General features: G+C 43.6%; 2 protein-coding genes across 3 annotated transcripts; one reads left to right on the top strand and one right to left on the bottom strand.

The window, feature by feature from the left end:
- The first annotated feature begins 2,347 nt into the window (after nt 1-2,347).
- Nucleotides 2,348-5,590, top strand: LOC3290184 (uncharacterized). Of its 2 annotated transcripts, XM_557179.3 has the most exons (3): nt 2,348-2,505; nt 4,045-5,028; nt 5,140-5,590. In XM_557179.3, the coding sequence occupies exons 2-3, from the start codon at nt 4,047-4,049 to the stop codon at nt 5,187-5,189; spliced, it is 1,032 nt and encodes a 343-aa protein (XP_557179.3). In that variant the 5' UTR covers nt 2,348-2,505; nt 4,045-4,046; the 3' UTR covers nt 5,190-5,590. The 2 variants fall into 2 exon arrangements, with proteins under 2 accessions (XP_557179.3, XP_061503337.1); XM_061647353.1 differs by having other exon boundaries at nt 4,045-5,590.
- Nucleotides 5,591-15,586: 9,996 nt separating this feature from the next.
- On the bottom strand, nt 15,587-16,286 carry LOC133391367 (uncharacterized). The gene is made up of 2 exons (XM_061645168.1): nt 16,205-16,286; nt 15,587-16,114 (listed from the first exon to the last, which is right to left on the bottom strand). Exon 2 carries the CDS (start codon nt 16,105-16,107, stop codon nt 15,688-15,690), a length of 420 nt encoding a protein of 139 aa, XP_061501152.1. The 5' UTR covers nt 16,108-16,114; nt 16,205-16,286; the 3' UTR covers nt 15,587-15,687.
- Between the last annotated feature and the right edge of the window lie 6,135 nt (nt 16,287-22,421).

Below are 22,421 nucleotides of genomic sequence, written 5' to 3'. Positions count from 1 at the left end.
CAGTAGATACGATAGATTTAACGATAGCTTAACAATTTAAAACATTGTATGTTTTAAATTGTATGTATGTTTTATTGTATGGTTTTTGTATGTTGTAAAGAAGAAAATAATCTTTAACTTTTGTTAAATGTACAATACGTAAAAAACCAACAAAATAAATAATATAAATCTAATGAAAAGAACACACAATGAAATAAACAAAACTAAATATGATATTAGTTTTATTAACATAGGTAAGGACACATTAAGATCAAGTTATTAAAGAATTGTTCGATTTATTTTCAATATTTATGATAAATTCCATACATGTACTCAGTTTATTTGTTATTTTTCTCAATCCTTTCATTCGTTCACAGCCTTTAAATTTTAAAACGCATCCTCAACATCGTTGGGTGCGCCGACCAAAAAAAATGGAAGAAGTTGTTTGTTAGATTATTCAATATATTGATCCTTAATTCGCCAAATTCATAAGAATAAATTTTAATTCTACTTCAAAAGATTTAATCGAACATAACAAAGAATAATGTGGCCTTAGATGTTCCCGATGCCGAGTTTTGCTTTGATGCCATTTCTGTACTTGCATAGAATATCAAAAACGTGTTCTTAAATAGTTTGTTTGTTAATTTTTCAAGCTTATTTGAATAACAAAGAAATTCAAACAGTTATAATTTAGTCTTGAGAGTCGATTTTTGATTGATAATTCACATCATGCATTTGACGAAATAACTATACCCATTTAATAATTTAAGTCCATTGAACCACTTATAAGTCTACAAGGTACGATAGCTTTTCTAGTTTCTCTTTGTTACCAGATAAAAAAAAAACAAGCAGCAATCATTAAATGACACTGCAATATAGCTGCTCAATCTAACTGCCCGCCATTAACAACCAAACGCTAAGAACATAAAATAATAACAACCAGGCCCCCATCGGCACAAGAGTCCGGTTTAATTGCACGACCGCGTCGACGGTGCAAAATGTCTCCTGCCTCCTGCAGTTCAGCCGGCTCCACGGCTGGCGGTGCTGGCCATATTCCGCAACCGCAACCTCCCTCGCGGAGAGTGCGAAAAACGGGTTCCACCCGGCACAAGAACTTTATCTTACTTGCCGGGGAAGATTCAGGCAAGATTCACGAACAGCACCACCGGCCGCCAGAGATGATGTGCTTCTCAAATAGCAAATGCAAACAACAAATCAAGCGAAATAACAGAACACACCACACCAACTGCGCAACTGTACAGCCGGACGGGCGGGATCGGGGACAGGAATCGGACAGCGCCAGAAATGGGCAGGCAGGAAAACCGGTCGGGTCCACCGGGACACCGGGAGCGGGTGCGATGGAAATCTATTGATCGATCGTCGGTTCGATAAGCGAACTGGTTCAAAGGAGGCGAAGAAAAATGCATCCACACAAACACACATACCCTTGCAGGCTGGTCAAAGGGTCTGGAAAAACCAGAAACCCTTTTTTGTGTGTGGATGGTGTTTCTGTTTTCGGTGTGCACTTCATGGTAAAAGGGTGAAAAGCTCCGTTAGAAAGGCGAAAAGGGTTGGCTCGTGTCGTTAGATATTAATACGAAAAAATGAAGCTGTTGGTACAAGGTGTGCAATCAAAACAAGAAAGGGTGAAAAAACAGTATTATACATTTTACATATTTTATTGTGGAAAAGAACGAAACAAGATCACCAAAGAGATGATCACCCTAGACACGCACCTTCGCATCCGGGTATCATAAACGGCCCCTGGGGAAGGAAGCTGCGCGTTGTTGCAATTTATGGTGGGTGTGTTCTACCTGAAAAATGAATCTCAACAAAGTGTCCAATGGGAGAGAAACGAACAAAAAACGAATAAAACGATAACACCAAGCAAGATGAGAAATAGCATGCAATTCCATGCTGGTAGTAGTGTTTCATTTTTTCTCCTCCACGATTTGTATGAAAAATCGTAGCAAAGAGAAGGAAAAAAATCAACAAGACACACGCCGCACCAAGTCCTGTACCTGCCTCTCCCGGTAGGCTCGTTTGTTTATGGTCAAGTTCTAGGTTCTTGCATCTGCATTTTTGCATCGGACGTTTCCAGCTTTCCAGTCCAAATGCATCTCAGCACCTCCCTGCCCCCAGCCCCGTTTATGCACGGTACCTCACCTCCAGGGATTGTTCTAGTTTCTGCCTAGCTGCACCAACACATGCACCGCTGACACCAACGCAAAAATAGTTGCAGCTCGCGTTGAAGCAGGATAGAGAGTGTACGATCTCACGAGCCGGATCGCTGCTGATGTGCCCCCTAGCAAACCAGCGGCAAGCTTATAAAGGGCGTTCTCGGACGGATGCACCCAGTCAGTGTCTGCTAGGCTGTCGGATCTAGTCGACTAGGGGTTGCAAAAAAACACAAACGGTAAAAGCGCAGCGTGCAGTTCAAGTGACGAAATCAGTGGAAGAAGTGTATCGATCTGGTGCCACTTTCTTCTAGGATTTTCTACAAACCCAAAGGCCTAACATCATCAGGTAAGAGAGCAGTGAACTTTACGGACGGGTGGCGTCGTGTGCGAGGAGTATGGTAGAGCAAAAATGGGTTGAAATTGGAAAAAGAAAATTAATTAAATATCTTTGGTATGGTAGCGATGCGGTGCGGAATTGGCAATAGTCCAAATTAGGTCTCTTGATAAGTGGAAGGAGTTAATTTTTTGCTAGACAACAATTTAAATTAGATTTTAGAGTACCAATGGTATTCTTTGGTTTGTATTTTTTGGGACAGAAATTCATGAAAATTCTGACTAGTTAAAAAATAACGACCTTTTGATTAAGTCATTAAATAAAAACATCGTTATTTGGCGCCTGAAAGTATGCAATTTTCTCAACATTGAGTATCAAAAACTGCTCAAAAATAGTATAACCTATGCCAGAGTTCAATTAGGCTTAGAGTCTCTTTAAAAATAAACAAAAAAATCCAGAGGTAGGCGTTTTTCAACCATTGCAACTCTTTTAGTAATCACTGATTTTACATGTATGTTCTCAAATTCATTGTAAAACTCCACTAAAAATAATAATGGACTATTTTTAATATCCTTGATCAGGTAATTTTAATAATTATTTAGAAGGGAAGAGCACTTTAATCCGAATTACCCATACTTAATTAATATTTTGGGCCAAACGCGATATTATATTTTAACAGATGTTCAAGATATGCTGCTACCTTCGGAACACATTAATTGCACTTTACTAACGTTACATGTTTGTCTGATTAAAAGTGTTGCTAGATTTTGCATTTGTTGCTAGATTTGTATAAATTATTTCTAAAAAAAGCACTTATAGGATTTTCCAGGAGTTCTGGAACACTTTATAAACACTTTCTTACGTTAAATTAACTTAATGTAATGGGAATTGGACTCTCTAGCACTCTTGTTGGACAAATCCAATAGGTTCCAACGAGCCTGTCCAAAAAGGGTGCCATAGAGTTCAATTTCCAACGTATGAAGTTCACTTCCAATGGGAAAGAGTCTACGAAGTGTCCCACAACTATGAGAACCCCTGGAAAACCCTGTACTGAGGCAAAAAGCTTCACTCGCTCACTTGCTTTTTTACTCTTAGTCTTTTCTCTTCATTTACCCATCCAAGCCCACTTGGTGCATTGCTTTCTTCGCTGCACTTTACGTTACCTTTACCAGGCTGCATCACTGCAGTTCTTGACCTTACCCACTGCCATTTGATTGCCATCCGGCTGCTATTGCTGCCCCGGTCCGCTCCATCCCCCGAAACGGTCTCGATTCTTTTCATTCCTCCAAAGACCGGTTTTTGCTGCAGTGCTGCACGGCAACGACCGAGTTCACTCTATCGGTACGACCTCTTTGCACAGATGCAGATGGGCGAGGGGAGCTCTAAGGAGGGTACTTGTTGGGCACGATTTTGCCCCTTCTCCGTAGCGAGAGGCGTAGGCCAAGTTCAATAGCACACAAGCCGCGTAACATTTCGTCCGGAACGTTTGAGCTTAACGACCATTTTAACCCGGTTTTCTTTGCTTCTTTTCTTTCCCTCTCTGGATCGCAGCGATGGGTCATCTGAGCACCGTTGTGGTAGCACTGCTGGGCGTGTTTGCCGTCTGCCGTGCGGCGCCCGCCGCAATTCTGCAGCCCGCCGCCCAGTACTACCTGATACAGCAGCAGCCGGCGACGCTCAAGATTCAGCCGCATCTCATTCAACCGATCCAGCAGCTGAAGCTCGAGCCCAAGCAGTACGTCTACTACTATCCGTCGCTGCCGCTGGCCACCGCGACCCACACCACCACCCAGTACACCGAGAGCAAACCGATCCGGCTGGTGACGCTGAAGCAGGACGAGGGCAACTGGTGGTCGAACGTGTTTTCCTTCCTGCAGCCACCGGCCACCGAGATGCCGACGTCCGAGGGCGAAACGACAGAAGCGCCGGCCGGCGGCGAAAGCGCCAAGGCACCGGAGAAGAAGCTGATGTTCATGGCACCGGCCGACGCGGAGAAGGGACCGGAAACGCCCGCCTCGACCGCGGCCCTGCCCCAGCCCCAGCGCTACTACATCCTGAGCGGTACGCCCCAGTTCTACGGCAACTTTGACGCCCTGCAGAACCCGCTCAGCCCGGTGTTCAGCCTGCAGCCGCTGCAGGCCATCCACGCCCGTGCTAACTCCGACATCCAGGCAGAGGATGAGCTGCAGCCCAAGTTCCAGGCCCAGATCGTGTCGTCGCTCGCGCCGATTGCTCCCGTGCCGGCGGCTGTGCCCGCCCAGCTGAAGAATGATCTGCTCGAGTCGCACCAGGACAAGGAGCAAACGATCGACCGTGCCTGGGCCCGTTCGCTGGACGACGAGCAGCAGCAGCAGCCGGAACAGCAGCAGGTTATGATGGAGGATGAGGAGGTGCCGGCCGTGGTCGTCCAGGGCCGCTCGAAGGCCGACGAGGAGGCGCCCGAAATTCAGCCCGTTGACGAGGAGAAGGACGGCAAGCAGGAGGGCATGCAGCGCAGCGTGAACGATCCGGCCATCGCCGCCGTGAAGCCGTCGGGTATTGCACTGGCCGGCCGGGGTGGTGTGGCTGCCTCAGCCCCCACCGGGACGGCGATCGTCGGTAAGAATGGTCTAGCGTTGGCTTCACCGTCGGCCACTTCCGTTGCAGGTAACTTCTTCGACGAGGAGGAGGACGGCGAGAAGAAGAAGCCGCTGTAAGGATGAAGACTGTCAACCCCCACCCCCCATGACCGTGCGAGAACCGGAGCCACGAAGAAAGCATCAGCTCGACATCAGGATATAGCTGTATACGACAATCAAAATTGAAGATTCCAAGGTTTTTTTGAAAAAATCCCGGAAATTCGTCCGTTGCGTGCATTTCTCCCTTTTTGTGGAGGAACTGCGTGACACGAAGGCGTCCGGTACAAAAATAATCAGTGATTTCCGTCCATTAGATTACGTTAGACTTTAGAAGAGAACGCGAGAACGCGGACACAAGACAGAATGCGGACTGACAACCCACCTCGTAGAGTGAACCTGGGTTTGACTGGAGCGCGATCGGGCTAGCCATATTGGAATTGAAACCGATGCGCTCACAACAACAACAACACACAAACAAATTAACATACACACACATGATCATCTTCATAATCATCACTCATTCATCACTCATCAAGCACTCATCATTAACAACGAAAAAAAAGTAACGCCCAATGAGGGAATAAAAAATGATTTGAAAAAAAAAAAAAAACAACAAAACCTTGAAGTCCTCCTAAGCTGCTGGCGTTCTTTCACAGTACTTTCTGATTGTCTCGCTCAAGAAAAACGCATCCACCTGTCAACGTTGTGTTTTTTTTTGCACGCTAAATCAATTCAATTGGGCTCTGTTTATTGGGGTCCGATCGTTCACACCCGCTTCACGTAGTTGAACTCGATGCGCTGCGGTATGTAGCGGACGCCGAGTAGCCGCAGATCGCCAAAGTCGTACTGCACAAAGTCGGGATAGTTGTAGAAGATGGTGGAGTAGATGGAGATGATGGCGGTGAGCAGGTCGGCGATCGCGTACGGCTCGATGACGCGGTAGCTCTGCAGATTCTTGCCGCCTGCACCTTTCCCCGCCGCTGGAAGGCTAACGTTCGCGGCCTGGATGCGCTGTAGTACATCCTCGCGCACCTGATCCAGGGTGAGCTGTTCTGCCAGGGTGAGAGACGCGAGAGCCATCACGGCCAGTGCGATCAGTGTCGATCGTTTCATGGTGCTGTCGTTCGGGTTGTTGGGTTTGAGTGTTTGTTCGGACAAATCGGTAGCACGGACACGTCTTGGTTCGATGGCGGCTGCACACGGACTAGCTCGGTTCGGTTTGGTGCAGTGAAATTTTAGGCAACAGTATCGCAGAACTCCTATCCTAACCGTTCTTACGGCAGGACAGCGATTCCCCCCACTCTTTTAGCGAAAGGTTCGCGCATTTCGGGAGAGAAAGTTCTCGTGCGCCCAATCGGCAGGCAGCGTACGTTTGGGGCGGTACGAAACTTGCAGTGAACGGCACAGTTTGGAGCCTTTCACTCATCGGTGGGCGCAACGCCGAGGGAAGAATTTTCATCAAGACGGCTCGCTATGGGCGTATATCAGTACGATTCCAGCCGGGCTCGTAAGCAGACACAAGCAGAGTAGCTTAGAAGTCGCTTTGTAACGCAACAGCCACAGCACGATGCAGATGATGCAGACTAGCCTAGCGATTGCGTTGGTAACGCTTGCAGTGCTTACCGCAAACCAAGTGTCAGCAGCTGGTCCCTTTGCTTACGATGGGGAAGATTCGTACGGTGGTGACTATGGTGGCGAGTATGGTGGCGAGTATGGTGGCGAGTATGGCGGTGATGGATCGTACGGCGGCGGATACGACGGAGGATACGGCGGTTACGGTGGCTGGTATGGTCGCAAGTGGAACGACGTCGAGATGTTCCTGAGCATGCGCGAGAAGCTGATCCTGGCGGCGACGAACGCGCTCGAGTTCAGCCAGCTGGCAGCGCTGAACGCGTTCAACAGCGAGGCACTGGACTTCCCGTACTCGTTCCCGGGCAAGCTGAGCCTGCACGTGAGGGAGCTGGAGAAGGTGCCGCCGTATTACAAGCACGAATACCTGTACAAGAAGAACGACGTGGCGGGACGACGCGATGATGAGCAACACTGAAAATAAAATCACGGCACGATATTTAACTAGTAGCGCAAATGGAATGGAGTTGTTTTTGCTTTGTTTTTTGAAAGAAAAGCGTAAAAGTACAAGTAAGAGTTTCTAGGCAGAGGTTTGAGAATTGTTGTTGCAGTTCTCAAATGCCTTTTTCTAGTTCAGAGATACACCATGTTCAAGATAACAGAAATATTTTGAACCGTATCATGCTGCTCTAAGGACAATTTCAGATGAACAATTATTAAAATAATGAACTGATGCAATTTATGGAGGGTTTTAAGTTTCTTTTTCTCGTTGGTCTGCTCACAAAAGAGCACATCGTCGTTGCATGGCTTGGTCATCTTGGTTCAAGTATCTTGATTGCTTACTTTTCAAATATTTTTCCGTTTTATGATCTTTTTGATCAGTTTCTAACCAAGTTTAGGTTGAAGCAACACAATCAATAGGAGAGAGTATTTTTGACTGTAAGAATTGTTAATTCATTCAATACTTAAGTGTTTAAGGCCATGTTTTGGAACAGACAAGTTCTTTGACGCTGCCACTGTTTAACAATATAGCTTAAATTTAACTTGCAAAATGTTGTTTATACCCTTGACTTCTACAATCACCTACCTGGGTAGATAATACATGTTACAAGAGGTTCTAGTTTTTTATTAGCTATACATTATGTCGAAATTATCAATAACGAAAATATGGCCAAAGCAGTAATAATGTTATTATAAATAAATAAATGAATCAATAATAGCATTACTGATACAATACGTAAGCTTATTTCCTTTTTTCATTTAAAGTATCCAAAGATTTTAAGCCTCAAATATGTTTCACCCAATAGTCAAGATGACGTGGGATTATTAGTGTCCATGCAACAATTAATTGTGCATTTAATTTAATTATAGTTTTAGTTCAACACAAAACAACTATGTTCATTTTAAAACATAAAATTAAGCGAAATGTACTATTTTCACAAAACAGCTATTATATTACTTATATGAACTACTTGGGTAGATGTAGATGTAATAGATGTAACGGCGTAGTTCATGTTATAGATAAGAAGGTTTGGATTAACCTATGTAGTACAAGTGTTTCTCTGTCTAGATCGGGGATTGGCAAACTTTGCGATTTAAATTAATATCCATCGTAGTCTGATTCTATGTCTGCTATGTGTTGAACTTTCATCAATCAATACGATTTATTTGATTTCAACATATCGCAGAATGTTTCCAGAGATAGACTCAAGACATATCACATGTAAAATCCATATTTTTGAAGTACATTATGTTGTGTTACTTATGTATCTTCTCTTGTATCCACTTATGTACCTTTTATAATCTATTTAAGTACATTCATGTAGGATCTTCAAGATTCCCATGGATTGATCAATAAACTAAATTTAACTAAAGAGTTAAATTCTACAAAAATGCTCGTAAAAATTTACCAGAATAACTAAATTGATATACCAATAGTAAACATGCGTGGCTATATCGAAACTTGTTCCTTAAATCTTTATCAGTGTCCACAATATTACCTTCTTGAAACACAAGACCGAGTTTTGAATGTTTATGTTACAATATTTCTTCATAACATTGCATGGACCTTGTATCTTTTCGTTAAAGATATACATTAATTAAAAGAAAGCGTATAAACGAGACAGTTAAATAGAAAATTTTAACATATTTGTGCACTTGTGAACAGTAAGGGGACGCGTGCATCAGTTAATATGTCGATAGTCGAGAATCCTTCTAAAATGGATGTGAATAATTAAATATAACGATATATACGATCGACTGAACCATTCTATTGACAGTAAAACTCATCCAAATGGCTATATCACCAGATCATGTTTAAATAAAACACCATGTTCAGTAAGAATATCATTCAGAATTGTTCACTATTTATTATCTTCCCGCAAGATACTAGCCAATGGTAGTTATTAATCGTCCCGTTTGAAAAATGCCCTTAAAAAACATTGATATTTAATTCAAAAGCATGCTTAGGATTGGTGATATCTCTCATAGTAACACTTTCAATAAAATACAAACATTTTAATTTCACCTAAAATAGTTTTTTATTGCCTTATTGTGTTTTTATATTTGTTTTCGCTGTCCAGTTTCTAATGCTTTCCAAACGCTGGAATACGCTTCCCGGCAAACTGTTGCACCGTTTTGAGCGCACTCTGGAACACACCCTTCGCATATCCCGACCCGAGATCAGGCTTTTGCTTATCCCCATCGATCGGCTGCTGGATATCGTTGTCGTAGAACAGGTCGATGCTGGTGTACGCCGGCGGGTAGCTCTGTATCGTCGCACGCAGATACTTGATGCGCTCCAAGGCGAGCCCATAGTGAGCGATCATCTTGTTGGAGATGTTGATCAGAAAGCGCAGCACCAGGTCGGTACCTTCCGGCAGCCAGGCGATTCGGTTCGGCACATCGATGTGCTCTATTACTGTCTCTTGTTGCACCGTGGTGAAGGTGGCCGGCACTGGGACGGCCCACAGACCGAGCAGCGCGATAACGGCAATTGTGTGAAGCTTGAAGTGCATCTTGCTACGGGTGGCAGTCGAATGATGGCTCGCACCGGCCGGTGGCTTGATTTTGTTGCGTTCCTGACCGGCTAGGATGGGTACTTTCACCGGGGTGGCTCGTCCGAAATGTCCGAATCAGAATGGGAAGGTATCGCGACGATGCACGTTCTGAAGGAGAAGTAACTTCGATGCATGAAAGAGATGCAGTTAAGGCTCTTAACGGTTAGTCGCAAACGAAAAGGTGGAAAGATTTCTCCCAAAAACACGAACGAAATTCTCAACAAATTCTGCACGTATGAAATTCTCAATACATTCCGGGCGGAGTTAAATCAGCGAAACAAATCAGAAGTGTGAATTGAGTTTAAAAAAGTTGCATTTTTTTCGTTTATTTTTCATCAATTTCGTTGTTGCTTTTCGCTAGTGTCTTAGTTATAGTAGCCAATATACTCCTTCAGCGCGTTCTCGTTGTGCGTCTCGACGTCCGACACGAAACCGTTCGATTCAAGCTTCAGCTCCTGGAACAGCCGGAGTAGCTCCTCCGTCTTCTGGAGCAGCTCGTCCACCATCGGTATGGTGTGCTTGTTCGGCAGCTCGAGGTTGGTTTGCACGCTGCGCCAGTTAATGTTGCGCAGGCTCTCGACCGTCGCCAGCTTCGGTTTGGAGGGATCGCCCAGGATCAGTTTGGCAAAGATGGGAATTTCGGGTGTGCTCGAGTCGGCCGTTTTCACCACGACCTGTGGTTTCTCTGGCTCGACCGCCAACAGCTTCTCCTTCAGCTCCTCGGGCAGTACCGGTACTGCTGCCTTCAACTTCGGTGGTACCACCGATTGCACCTTGTTCGGCTCGGGCTCCTTCGGCTTTTCGACCGGCACTGGTTCTTCGCTGGAGAAAGCTCTCGCAAACGGCTGATTGGCGAACAGGGCGTGAGCGGGACTCGCTTGCAGGGAGCTTGAGGACACCTTGGACCAAAGGCCGTCCGCTATGCCCGGCAGACCTTTCACCGTGACAATGGCCACACTCACGAACAGCACGATGCACAGGTGACGGGGACTCATGTTGAAGGGGACGCGCTTGCTTGGGACACGATCGAGTGAGCTGATCGGAGCAGAATGAGATGAAACTGCATGAAATAGCGGTTTATATGGACCACTGTGCAGCATCTCTTGCTATGTAAAAGCAGGAGAGTATCTCCGTAAGACTTCGGGTTTTTGGGGCGAATTTTGGGTTAGAACTTTTCGTGCGTTTGGTTTGGTAGATCCCCATCAATAGATTAACTCAAACAATAGATTAAAAGGAAAAGATGACATAGAGAATAGAATGCCATTCTTGCAAGTAGTGAAATGAAATTAATGAAATTTTAAATCAGTATCAATTGACTGAAAACGGAAACTTTACTCGCCTAACAAAATAATAAATACTTTGCAGAAATATATAGCAGATTTAAAAAATCATTAGCAATTCTAAAGATTAGAATCATATCTTACCATTAAGAACTTAAAGTTATTTAGAACAAAGTCAAACAAATAAGAGTTAAACTATTCCCAAAAATAATGTTAAAAAGACAAGCATATTGTCAGAGCATCATGAAAAATTCAACAATACCACAACACGTTCAACTTTTGCAAAAAAAAGAGGTAATATGCGATAAATATACATCATTTGGATGTGATAAGGCACACATTCTAATTACAGTGAACAATATAACTCCAATAAACCGACGAATGTTACAATTTTGTTTTACCAATTCAAGTAAATTCGATCATTTTCTTTTTAAAACAGTGAAAAAGAACACAACATTAATTTGAGATTAAATTAATTGCTTCTTGCGTTTTATTTTTATGTTTTTTTAGCGTATCTGTATGTGTCCCTATGCTTGTGCCGGCTCTGCACTTTCCTCCTCCGTCTGGTCCGGATTTTCAACCACGGTTGGGAATATAATTTCCGGATGCTGGTTGTGGAAGTACTGCACGGTACCGTAGCTGGGCGTCACGTCCGCAACCATGTTCAGCAGCTCGTACAGGAAGCGGTTCAAATTGACGATGTCCTTAAAGTTGGCAAACTTCTCCACGATCTTGTCCATCCGGTCGTCAATGATTGGGCGCTGGAAGGCGGCGGTCAGGTTGCACAGCACCAGCAGCACACTCACGGAGGCGATGCAGAACTTCATGGCTATGCTTGGCGATTGGTTTTTGTTGTGCGGAGACAGCGGTGGCGTGCTCTGTAGCTGCAGGATCCTTTCTCTCTTGCTCGAGCGCTTTTGATGAACTAAAGCGCATTTCGGGTGAAGATTCGGGTTTTGTTACGAATCTTTGCCGCGTCCATCGTGGACAGACGGTGTAAAGTGAAAGGCTTTCTTTCGAGTGGTTCGGGAAACGTTCTGCGAGAGAGCATGCTGCAGTTTGCTCAGCCGATGCTTGCTCGGAGTGGACGTTCTGAAGTAGTCTCTGAGCATGATGTTGAGTATGATTTAGATTCATTTACTGTCTTATTATTTCATTTTTATTTTTAAGATTTATTTTCCAAATGAAATGTTGCTTTAGAATAGAAGGATCTGATGATATTGCAGCTACACTCTTTGCAGAGCTTATAAGTTGTATTTCTTGAAAACGTTGTCATTACCTAATAATATTCAGTGCTATTTGTTAATCATACCTTTTTTGCTTAAGTGTTGCGTATCTTGACGATATATTGTACTATTTCTACAGTGTACCGAGTAGGAATATTCTTCAAATCCTTCAAATGCATCAATCGTTTGTTTGAAATTTGATTTTTAGCATCAATGCTTGCACATCCATGAGCTACTACCAAAGATTAAGAAATTTATTAATTTGTAACGTTTTTTTCTTCCCTAAAACCAAGAGCCAATGAAAATTAAGCTACAACATTTTTGTTTATTTGATATGATATGATATTACAGATATGATAAACTTGTTTCTGCTTCTTAAAAATAAGAAAAGTTAAATATAAAAATTATCTAACCTAAACAACTTATTCTAGCCTTATTATTGACACTAGAAAAGAAAATCGAAAGATGTACAAAGATAATTTATTTTAGAATTTATTTACATCTGTCATGGCTCACGGATGTGATATGATAAGCAGATCTATAAACTATACAACTCAGATCGTGATTACTAAATATTCAAACTGGGATCAACATTAGTTTTTTTTAACAGTAGGTTTAAATTATATGCATTAAACGAAATAGGCATGCATGCTCCTACCACACCCAACATAGTTCGATGCTTACGCCAGAAACTGTGATCACAAAAATAAGATTGATTTTAAAAGTGCAGAATAATTTCTCAATCAGCCTTTAATAACACTCAAAACCCATTGTTGCTCATTTTGACTTAATCTAGAAGTTTTATTTTTATTTTCCCAACATTATCCTGGTGCCATTTCGCTTAAACCTTATTTTCCATAATGCTCTTGAATGCGCTCTTAATTTCCGGTGCCAGTTGCAGAATGTTTTTCACGCTTCGCTTCTCCAGCGCCTTCCGTACGACTTCCTCGACCGGCTTCAGGTCGGGACCGTCACCGACCACCTTCACGATGCGCAGTGAGGGCTCGCTGGGGAAACCGCCCGTTCCGTAGTATTCCAGGTCGGAGTATCCTTGGTAGTAGAAGTCAATGCCGTTGTGCATGTCGGACAGCTTCGACACCTCGGTGCCGAGCTTCTTGAGCAGGTAGTTCGCTTTCTCGTAGATCGGAATGCGTGCCTCGAACCATTTGTTCAGCTCCGCTAGCCGGTTGTCTATTTCCTCGGGAATACGGCCCGCATGCGCGGGTGCGGTGATAGCGATGATAGCGACCGTCACGCACAGAAGGCTAGTAGTGTAGGAGCGCATCTTGGTGTTCGGTACGTCTTGCTAGTGGGAAGGCTCAAGAACTTATGCCTTTGGTTGACGAAGCGATCATGCACGAAACCTTTTGGCCAAGCTTTCGGGAGCTCCACTCTGGAACTCAATGTTTACAAGTGGAAAGGACTCCTTTCACTTGACGTAGAAGAAAGTACGAACAAAAGACCAAAACCAAAAGAGTGGGGATGGGCCACTTCTCCAGCGGGAAGCAAATCATGCAACAAGAGTTTGTACATTTTTTGTGTGCTTTTTGTTTATTTATTCGTTAATTGTTTCGCTTTCACATCGCAAGTTGTCTCAGTTCTTGTGCAGGTAGGGGTAAGAATCGTACGAAAATCGGAACTCCTTCTCGAAGCCCGACGCCAGCCGAGTGCGGTCCTGGAACAGCCAACGGAAGAGCGACTTTCGGGGCAGTTGCGATTCCAGCTCGGCCAGCACCAGCTCCAGGTAGTCCAGCTTTTCCTCGACGGTGGCGGGCGGCGGCGGTGGATTCGGGAAGTGGACGACCGCGTTCAGCTGCAGGACACCCTTAGGGGAGTCTTTCAATCGTATTGCTTCACTGAGCACGATACCGGACGAGGCCTGGTCGATACCGACGATAGCTATCAGTGCCAGCGCCAGCACGGCTAGAGATGTGGCAGATTTGGGCATCGTGTGATGTTGGGAGAGCGAGAGAGAGCGTGGTTTGGGTGTGCGACGTTTTCCACCGGGATTTTTGCGGACACTTTGCCGAACTTCGTCTCGATTGAATCGGGGGACGAATGGTATGGTTTAAACCGTTGATGTTGGCCTTTATATGCGCAGTGCGTGGAGTTCCTCGGGGGTTCGGTGGTTCTTTAGGGCCTTCCGGAGCGAAATGGTCTGATTGGTGGAAGCGAACGATCGGGACTGATGAGCCGATGTATGTTGGTATATTGTTAAATAGAGAGGTCTCACGTGAACGAAGTTCGGCGAATGAACGTCGCTTATAGCTTGAACAAAATATGGTTGATGCTATATTATGAGATTAATAGCAAACACTGTTTAATATTTGTATGTATGAAATCTTGCAGTTGTTTTTAAATTTTTTTAGTTTATTTTATTTTAAAAGTTTGTGACTTTTATTAGACTGTTTTCCACTGTTTCGTTATGCCTTTTGGATGTCGATTTGATGATGTTTTGAATTGATATGTGCATTCTGGAGTTAGGCGAGAATATGCCCCAAGAATGTCCCTCAGACAGTCGAAACCAGAATCATACGACTCAGATTATTCTTGTTAAACTGATTTTTATCTTTTCTTGATGTTTCATTTAACTCATAATGAGCCGAACAAATATTTAAAATATAATTAATTTGATAAAGATAAATATCTAAACATCAATGAAATTTGATGAAAATAAAAACAAATGAGAAAATAATCTTTTATCAAAATGTGCTATTTATCCTTTCTAAAAGTCTCCAATCAATAGGCAAAGCTCTCTTGAAAAGTTCGTTGATGAATTTGTGTAATCTTTACTAGGGAATAAAGTGATTGACTAATGTGGAATTGATATGAATCAGGATTTATTAGCAGATACATATTTTGACAATAATAATAATATTAATAAAACCAATATGTCCAAAGCCGTTCCTACAGAATAAATAAATAATAATTATAATATGTGTGGAGGAATTTGTATAAATATTTAATTGTGCTCTCTTTTGAGTTTGGAATGATAATTTTTCTTTTTATTTTCAATAACATGTCTTAGCCGATCTTTCTCAGTAAAACAAGTAAACATATATACAGTTTTGAAAGTAAAAATTTAAACTTAAATTTATGAATTTAATAATTATACATAGAACACCCAAGCAATGTCTTGAGATATTTCAAAAGCTTTATTTTGATTTCCTAAACTGCAGAAATATGTAAATTTTGAGCCCAAAACCAGTCCGAACGTTTATCAGTAACAATCAGAACGACAAGGTGTATCCAGAAAAAGGCTAAATTGAAATCGATCCCATCCGGCGTTATGGAAAGTATCTTCCCATCAATTCATCAATCATTATCATTTGCTTTTAATATTTTTATATTCAATCTTTTCTTTCGTGAGTTCTTGTTTAAGACAAAAAGGTAACACGCAAATTTTATGTTCAGTCTAGCATTATAAATTAAGGGCAGCGGTTTATTCAAAAACGATGATGAACTTCTTGTTAGCATTGTGGACGAATCGTGTGTAGTTGCCGAGCAGATAAACGGACGAGTAGGACACGTCGACCGCCAGGTTGAGGAACTGTTTCGTGTAGTACTCGAGCCGGTCCAGATTGTTCATCTCACCGCCCGGATGGTAGCCACCGTACCCGTCACGTGCCTCAATTCCAGACTCCTTCTTCTGCGCCAAACGCTTCGCAATTTCGAACAGCTCCGTGTGCTGGGAAACCGGTGCGAGCGGATCAAAGCCGCCGTCTTCCTGCAGGATGTCAAGATTGTCGAGCAACCGCTCGGCCGGTCGCGGCGCCGGAACTTTTCCGCTGGCGTCCAGCGAGAGCGCATCGCGTACGATGGCAAACAGCACCAGCGTGCAGAGTAATGCGAGTGACTTCATTCTAATGCTGCCACGATGGTGGTGGGTAAAGGGATGCAAGAAGATGAGCGAATTTCTTCGAAGAAACACGAAACGTTACCGCACGAATGACGCTTACCGTGTGTTTCCGTATGCTTCGGCGTTCGGATGAAAGTAGAATGAAAGAGGTTCGCAACATGCTCACCAGCTTTATGCACTGTTCGTCGGGCGGAAGTTTGGCACAGGCTTTCCTTTTCTGATTGCTTTGCAATCATTCGCCGACCTCCCTACCCTCTCTTTTTGGTTTTGGGGGTTGTTTTGCTGTTGTAACATGCAGTGCGCGTCAGAACAAGGGTGCCTCTCACTTTTCGCAACGATTCTGCAGCCCAGCACGACCGGTTGCGGCTTCATTCTATCGTCGAGTGTATCTTCGTACAGAGCGCTCGAGCTGTACTGTGAGGAAAAAGCGCCTTCGAAAGTCATGGTAAGTTCAATTTCAACGGATTAAATTCTATTGGCTTGCTAATGAGTTGCTAATTGCGGTTCTAATTACTTTCTTTGCGATAGAAACTAGCGTCAAAGCAACTGTCACTTTGGGTCGCCTTTGGATGCTTGATCGGAGCGATCGCGATAGAAGAGGATGTGGGAACGACACGGTTGCTAGAAGAAAAAGCCACCACTACCACCACCACCACCACAACTTCCCCTACAACGGTCACTGAACCTTTCACTAGCACCCCTTCCACCACAATCACTACCACTACCACCAGCACAACCATACCGAGCTCAACCACCACCTCAAGTACGTCCGCAGTTCCTATTTTGGCAAGAGCTAACCCCATCTCTAGCAGCTCCACGGTCAGAAGCATCCTCAGCACAGCTTCGGGCACCAGCGGAACAACTGCTAAACCCTCCGCAAAGCGTCAGATAAGCTTGAGTGAGTTTCAGCAGCTGGTCGCAAAGGTGAACGATGAAATTAGCATGCTCCGAAATCAATCGGCCAATCTTTCGCAAACCTACGAAGAGCTAGTGCGACGATACAACGAACGTACGTCACAGATACCGATCGTACTGTATGATGTAACGGAATGCTCCAACAGCTCCACTGGTCCGGCTGAACGCTTAAGCGACACAACGGAGAAAAGCACAGAGTTGTCCACATTAGTCAGTGGAACAGTCTCCAATGGTACTGAAACAACGGCAAGAGCTACTACTACGATCGAGCGAACAACAACCACCACTACTTTGAAGACAACTACCACGACGTCTACTACTGCGGTGCCACCATCGAGTACAAGAAGGGTTGATTATTCTCCTCCAAAGCTGGTACCGTCGGAGCTTTATCGGGATCAACCATCACTGCCCGACGCTGTACCACCCAACACCGGAAGCTCTCACACACAAATTTACGGCAATAAGTACTACAATTACATACATTACTTCATGTATCCACCGAACGAGTCACAGCTGGAAGAAATTCACAACCCATTCCCGATCGGTCATCGGCGAAAGGTTGGAAACGATTCGAGGAGAGCTCCACCACCAAGCCGTCGACGACCGTACGAAAAGACAAAACATCGATGGGAAGAATCATTTGAATCCCAGGAAGAAGAGGAAGAATCTGAGTTTGATGCCCAGCAATCCTCTGCCGCTTTGCGTAGAAAACCCTCAAAGACAAGGACACCAACTGGTGAGCTTCGAAGCAATGTAAGACTTGGTTCTACAGACCGCCGAGCTCCATTGAAAAGTCCTGCAGGACCTGTAGAGCCATATTCGTTCGACTCAAAGCCAATTGGTGAGCTAAGAAGCAATCTGCGATTCGGTTCCACAGACCCAAGAGCTCCAGTTAGAAGTCCGGCAGGTCTAGCAGAACCCTTTGCGTACGCCTCAAAGCCAACGGGTGAGCTTAGAACCAATCTAAGGTTAGGTTCTACAGCTCCCAAAGTTCCATTTGGAAGTCCTATTGGTCCAGCACAACCGTATCCATACGATGATTCATACCGCGCAGGACCTGTTCCACAACGACAACCCATCGAGCCAACGGATTTCTTGCCTCCGGCGAAGCTACCACAGTTTCCATCCTTCCCGGAACGCATTTCGCAACGAATCTCACCACCACAGGAACAGTTCCCCGCTCTAAAGCTGCAAGCGTCACCACCTGAAAGCGCACCCATAGCGCCTCCCAAAAAAGACGCACTGACGGCCTTTCTAGAACGCCGTAAGCTTAATCGAAACGGTCCGTACACGGTAGCAGTTCCGGCCAAGCTTGCCACACCGCCGACAACTACCGTCGCTCGGGCGGAAGCCATGACACCACCGTTAGTCGAGAGTTTGTTTACGTTCGGTGCGAAACCGGTCAGCTACGCAATTCCGACCACCGTGAAACCTTCGCTCGGAGTCGTCCGCAACGGTTGGGATGCAAACGATTTTTCCTTCATCCGTAAGGCGCAGGAAAGCAAGAAGCGGCTGCAGCGGGAGCGTCGATCGTGGGGAGCCAGATTGCGTGATTTATGATAGTTCAGTGGGGACTGGGAAGTGGGATTATTAAATCGACGACCAATATTCAATTTACAGGGAGGGATGAATTAATTATTAAAATATATACAATCAGGGATAATGAAGTGAACCAGAATCAGGGATAATGGAGACCTTTCTTTCTTTTTAAACCAATAAATACATACAAAATGAAACGTAATGGATAACTGTTATTAAAACGCTTTGAAGCACCGAAAGAAGCATACGAAAATGTAGTACAAAGAAAAGATAAAAAAGAATGGCAACGCAAAAAAAGGAAAATAATGCGAAAAGCCAAAGCGAGAAAGAAAAGCTGTAATATGTTCTTGGTGGTGATGAGTTCAAACACAAGACAATTCAAATGGAATTGAACAATAACGTAAAAAACTTCCAAAAAAATCCAATTATAACGAATGGGTTTCGTGTGTCTTTATTTTATCACAAAATAATGACCTACCATTTAAACTCTGAGGTACTCGCTGTTCACATCAAATGAAAAGTATTTTAATTAATTACGCACAAATCGTACCTTTGATGATCTCTCATCTCCAAAATCTCATTTACAATACATTAACCTGTTTGTTGGCAAGTTCTTAATTTCCGTGAATGTGCTTTCCTCCTCCCCCCCCCACTGGAGAAAGGCAGAGAAAGGACATTGCCTTTATTTTGTCCCATTTTTGGGGCATCTTGTTTGTTGCTGGATGAAGAAATTAAAATAATTGAACTCATTCTTTTTCGGCACCTGAACGTCCAACAAATTGGCAACATTCAGAAGAAGACCCATCCAACAATGTCCGAACGCGATCATTAGTGATTCTTGAAGGCATGCACGGTTGTTCTACATTTTTAGAAAGGCGTTCCTTTTTGACTCCTTCCCGTTTGCCAACAAATCCTGCCGATCAGCCGGTTTTTGGCTGGTAATTGACATTACGATGATGGGTAAATAAACGAGTAAATGAAAAAAAGAACCCCAACCATGCGGTACTGCATGGAAACATCGGTAAAACAATTGGCAAATGCCCCGTTATGTGCCCTTCTCCTTTTGCAGCGTCAAAAATCAAATCAGAACAAGACGGGGAAGAAGAAGAAGAAGAAGAAGAAGAAGAAGAAGAAAGCAAAAACAAGAACGATCCTCTTTCTGATCCGATTACAGTTCACCTTTCACTTCCAGCCTTTGGCGTCCTGGACGGGCAAGAACGCGCCCCAGTCAAGTTTGCCGTAAAACTCAATGCTGCGAATAAAATGAGCTCATCAAAATAAACGTTATGCGCCTCCTCACTTGAAAAAGGTGTGAAAGGTTCCGAGTAAGACCTTCTTCCAAAAAAATGGGTAGACCAGCGAAGAATGTAAATGCATCCAATTATCTTAATGAATGTTTCCTGTGCGAGTTTGCTCCTTGGAGGAGCGGTGCATTAAGAACAGGGCGGTAAAAGGAAACCCACCAACCTCGGCTCGGAGCACCAAACTTTTGGGTGTTCTGCATCATCAGCTCCACACCAACCAGCTGATTTCGAGGTGCAGTACACCGATCGGTCTTATCACGCCGGGTAATGTACCGTTTGCTGGACCTTTCACTTGTGCAGTTCGTAAGGGTTACCCCTGGGATTGTCGATTCAAGTTTGTCGTGCGATGGTCAAGTTCAAAGGCACAGTTGCTCGTGATGAGGCAGAGGCCACCAACTTATTGTTAGTGTTTATTTTGTTGCGCTCGTAGAAGAATTGGGAATGAATTGTGCATTCTTCCTGTAACGGTGCAACGTCCACGCTCAAAATGTAGGTCAAAGTGAAGGGCTTAATTCGTAGCGTTTTTGGAAAGGAACCTATTCCATGTTCCAGGTTTTTTTTGGAGTTCATTTTTTTTGACAGGATGTGCGGTAGGTTGCAGGTACCAAACCGTGAACAGATATCGAATTCCCAGCATTCTCTTTGGAGTCAATGCATGCGACAAAGGTACGGAAAAATCAGAAGCTAATTAAATGCCATAAATTAAACCGCAAATTTCCAACGTGCGCTCAGGTGAAATGATGATGGTGAAAGAAATCCCATTTGCAATTGCTGAGATAAGAATAAATTTGAGCTTATGGGGTGGTTAACGGGTTGGTGCGATGCTACGAGCATCGAAATTTGATTCTTACCCCACCGGGGACGTGTGACTGCTGCGTGACTTGCACTTGGGGAATGTTTTGTTTTTGCCTTTGCCTCTCCAAGTAATCGATATCGAGGCGAGCCTGCAGCATAACATGGACAGCAATAAAACTGCAGTATTAAGCGTTAACGGGCTTTATTGAATGTGCTTTTATAATTTAGTGTTTGAGCATGTCAAGAACGAAGTAGTACGTGGGATTGGTGCGGGAAGGGCTTGAGATAAATACTAAGGAGTGTTGACTGTTTATCTACCAATTGCACTGTTGGATTAAGCGTTACAAAGAGAACCGGATAACAGCAAAGAAACTTTGCGTCTTATAAAGGTTAACACATGCCATTACAATTGGGATTGCGCAGATTGAGTTTGATTTTAAAGCTCATGGAGTGTTTAAGTAACAGACTACTTTGTAACAGTTTTACTGCAAAATGTTCAGAAAACATTGTTCGTGAAAAATATAAATTAAGTTTGATTTAGTGTATTGCAAATCAAAAATTTAGAGTTTGCTCAGCCTAAATCTAACTCCTAATAGCATTATCCTAATTGATTTGCTATATTTCACCTTATGGTTAATAAAGCAAAATAGGCTATTAGTCCTGCATTAGGAGATTGAGGCAGGTTGTAGCAGGGGCGGATAAAGCAGTACATGAACTAAACGACCGCGTGGGGCTCGATAAAAGAAAACCATCCCCCGCTCACAAGTAAATTTACTTCCCAATCATTCTCTGGATAAGAATCCCACATAGAACCTCTTGTTCAAAGGGCTTTAGAAGGGCCTATATTCATTTGACTGCTTAGGGCCTGGGTTGAAGTTCAAACTTCAACAAAGAACGAAGGCACACCAAACACAAAAAGAGAGCATAGTTTATGTATCATGCTTAGAGATGCATAGATAACGATTAACAGTGAACTAATGTGTCTTTTAGGCTAAACTAAAAAAATGCACTTGAAGGACCAATTGGTGACTTCTTTGACAACATTCACATTTTTGCACTGATTTAATAGGCAAACCCGTTTTACTAATAACATTATTTTGGAAGCCGCGTTAGCTAATCTCAAAATTAAAAGACCAAAAGCTTCCAGTTGTTTTTTAATATTAAATTTTATTAAATAATTTGTTTTTGTCTTTGGCCTCTGGGGTTATTTTGGCTAGACGCGCCAGCTTCTACAAGGCTGCCAAGAGGCTCTCTCTCACGTCTGTAGCGCTCATTCAAGGACTAACGTCTAGGAAACCTGTAGAAGCCAGCACGATCGAGTAGACCGTTGCGCTAAGAAGGAAGTTTGTCATCGAAGTACCACATAGCAAGGTCGGTTTGTTTGAATTTTATGACATAAACTTCTTTTCATTCTAATGCCGAGTTGAATCTGATGGTATGTACAAATATAGCATATAAGCCAAAGACTAGTCTAGCGGTTTTGTAGAAGACCGACATGACCGCGAAGGTCGTTAGGCTAATCGCATCAAAACACCTTAAAGCATGTTAAGCGCTTAGCTGTGCGTTTTATTGCTTTTTATGGCTATTTCTTTTATTTCACTAAGGATGACTTTGTGTCTGTATTGGTATGACATTATTAAGATATAGCAACATCTTCATCGTTTCGCGTTTGTTGGTTGATACATTCCTCAATCAGTGGCTTACAAACAACTTGACAGCTCAACATCAAAGTTCATGCATTAACACAACGTACAACAAAGAGAG

Source organism: Anopheles gambiae, chromosome 2 (assembly GCF_943734735.2).
Source record: "Anopheles gambiae chromosome 2, idAnoGambNW_F1_1, whole genome shotgun sequence".
NCBI classification, from domain to species: domain Eukaryota; kingdom Metazoa; phylum Arthropoda; class Insecta; order Diptera; family Culicidae; genus Anopheles; species Anopheles gambiae.
The sequence above is the reverse complement of the archived record's forward strand: the minus strand, read 5'-3'. Positions and strand labels throughout refer to the sequence as shown.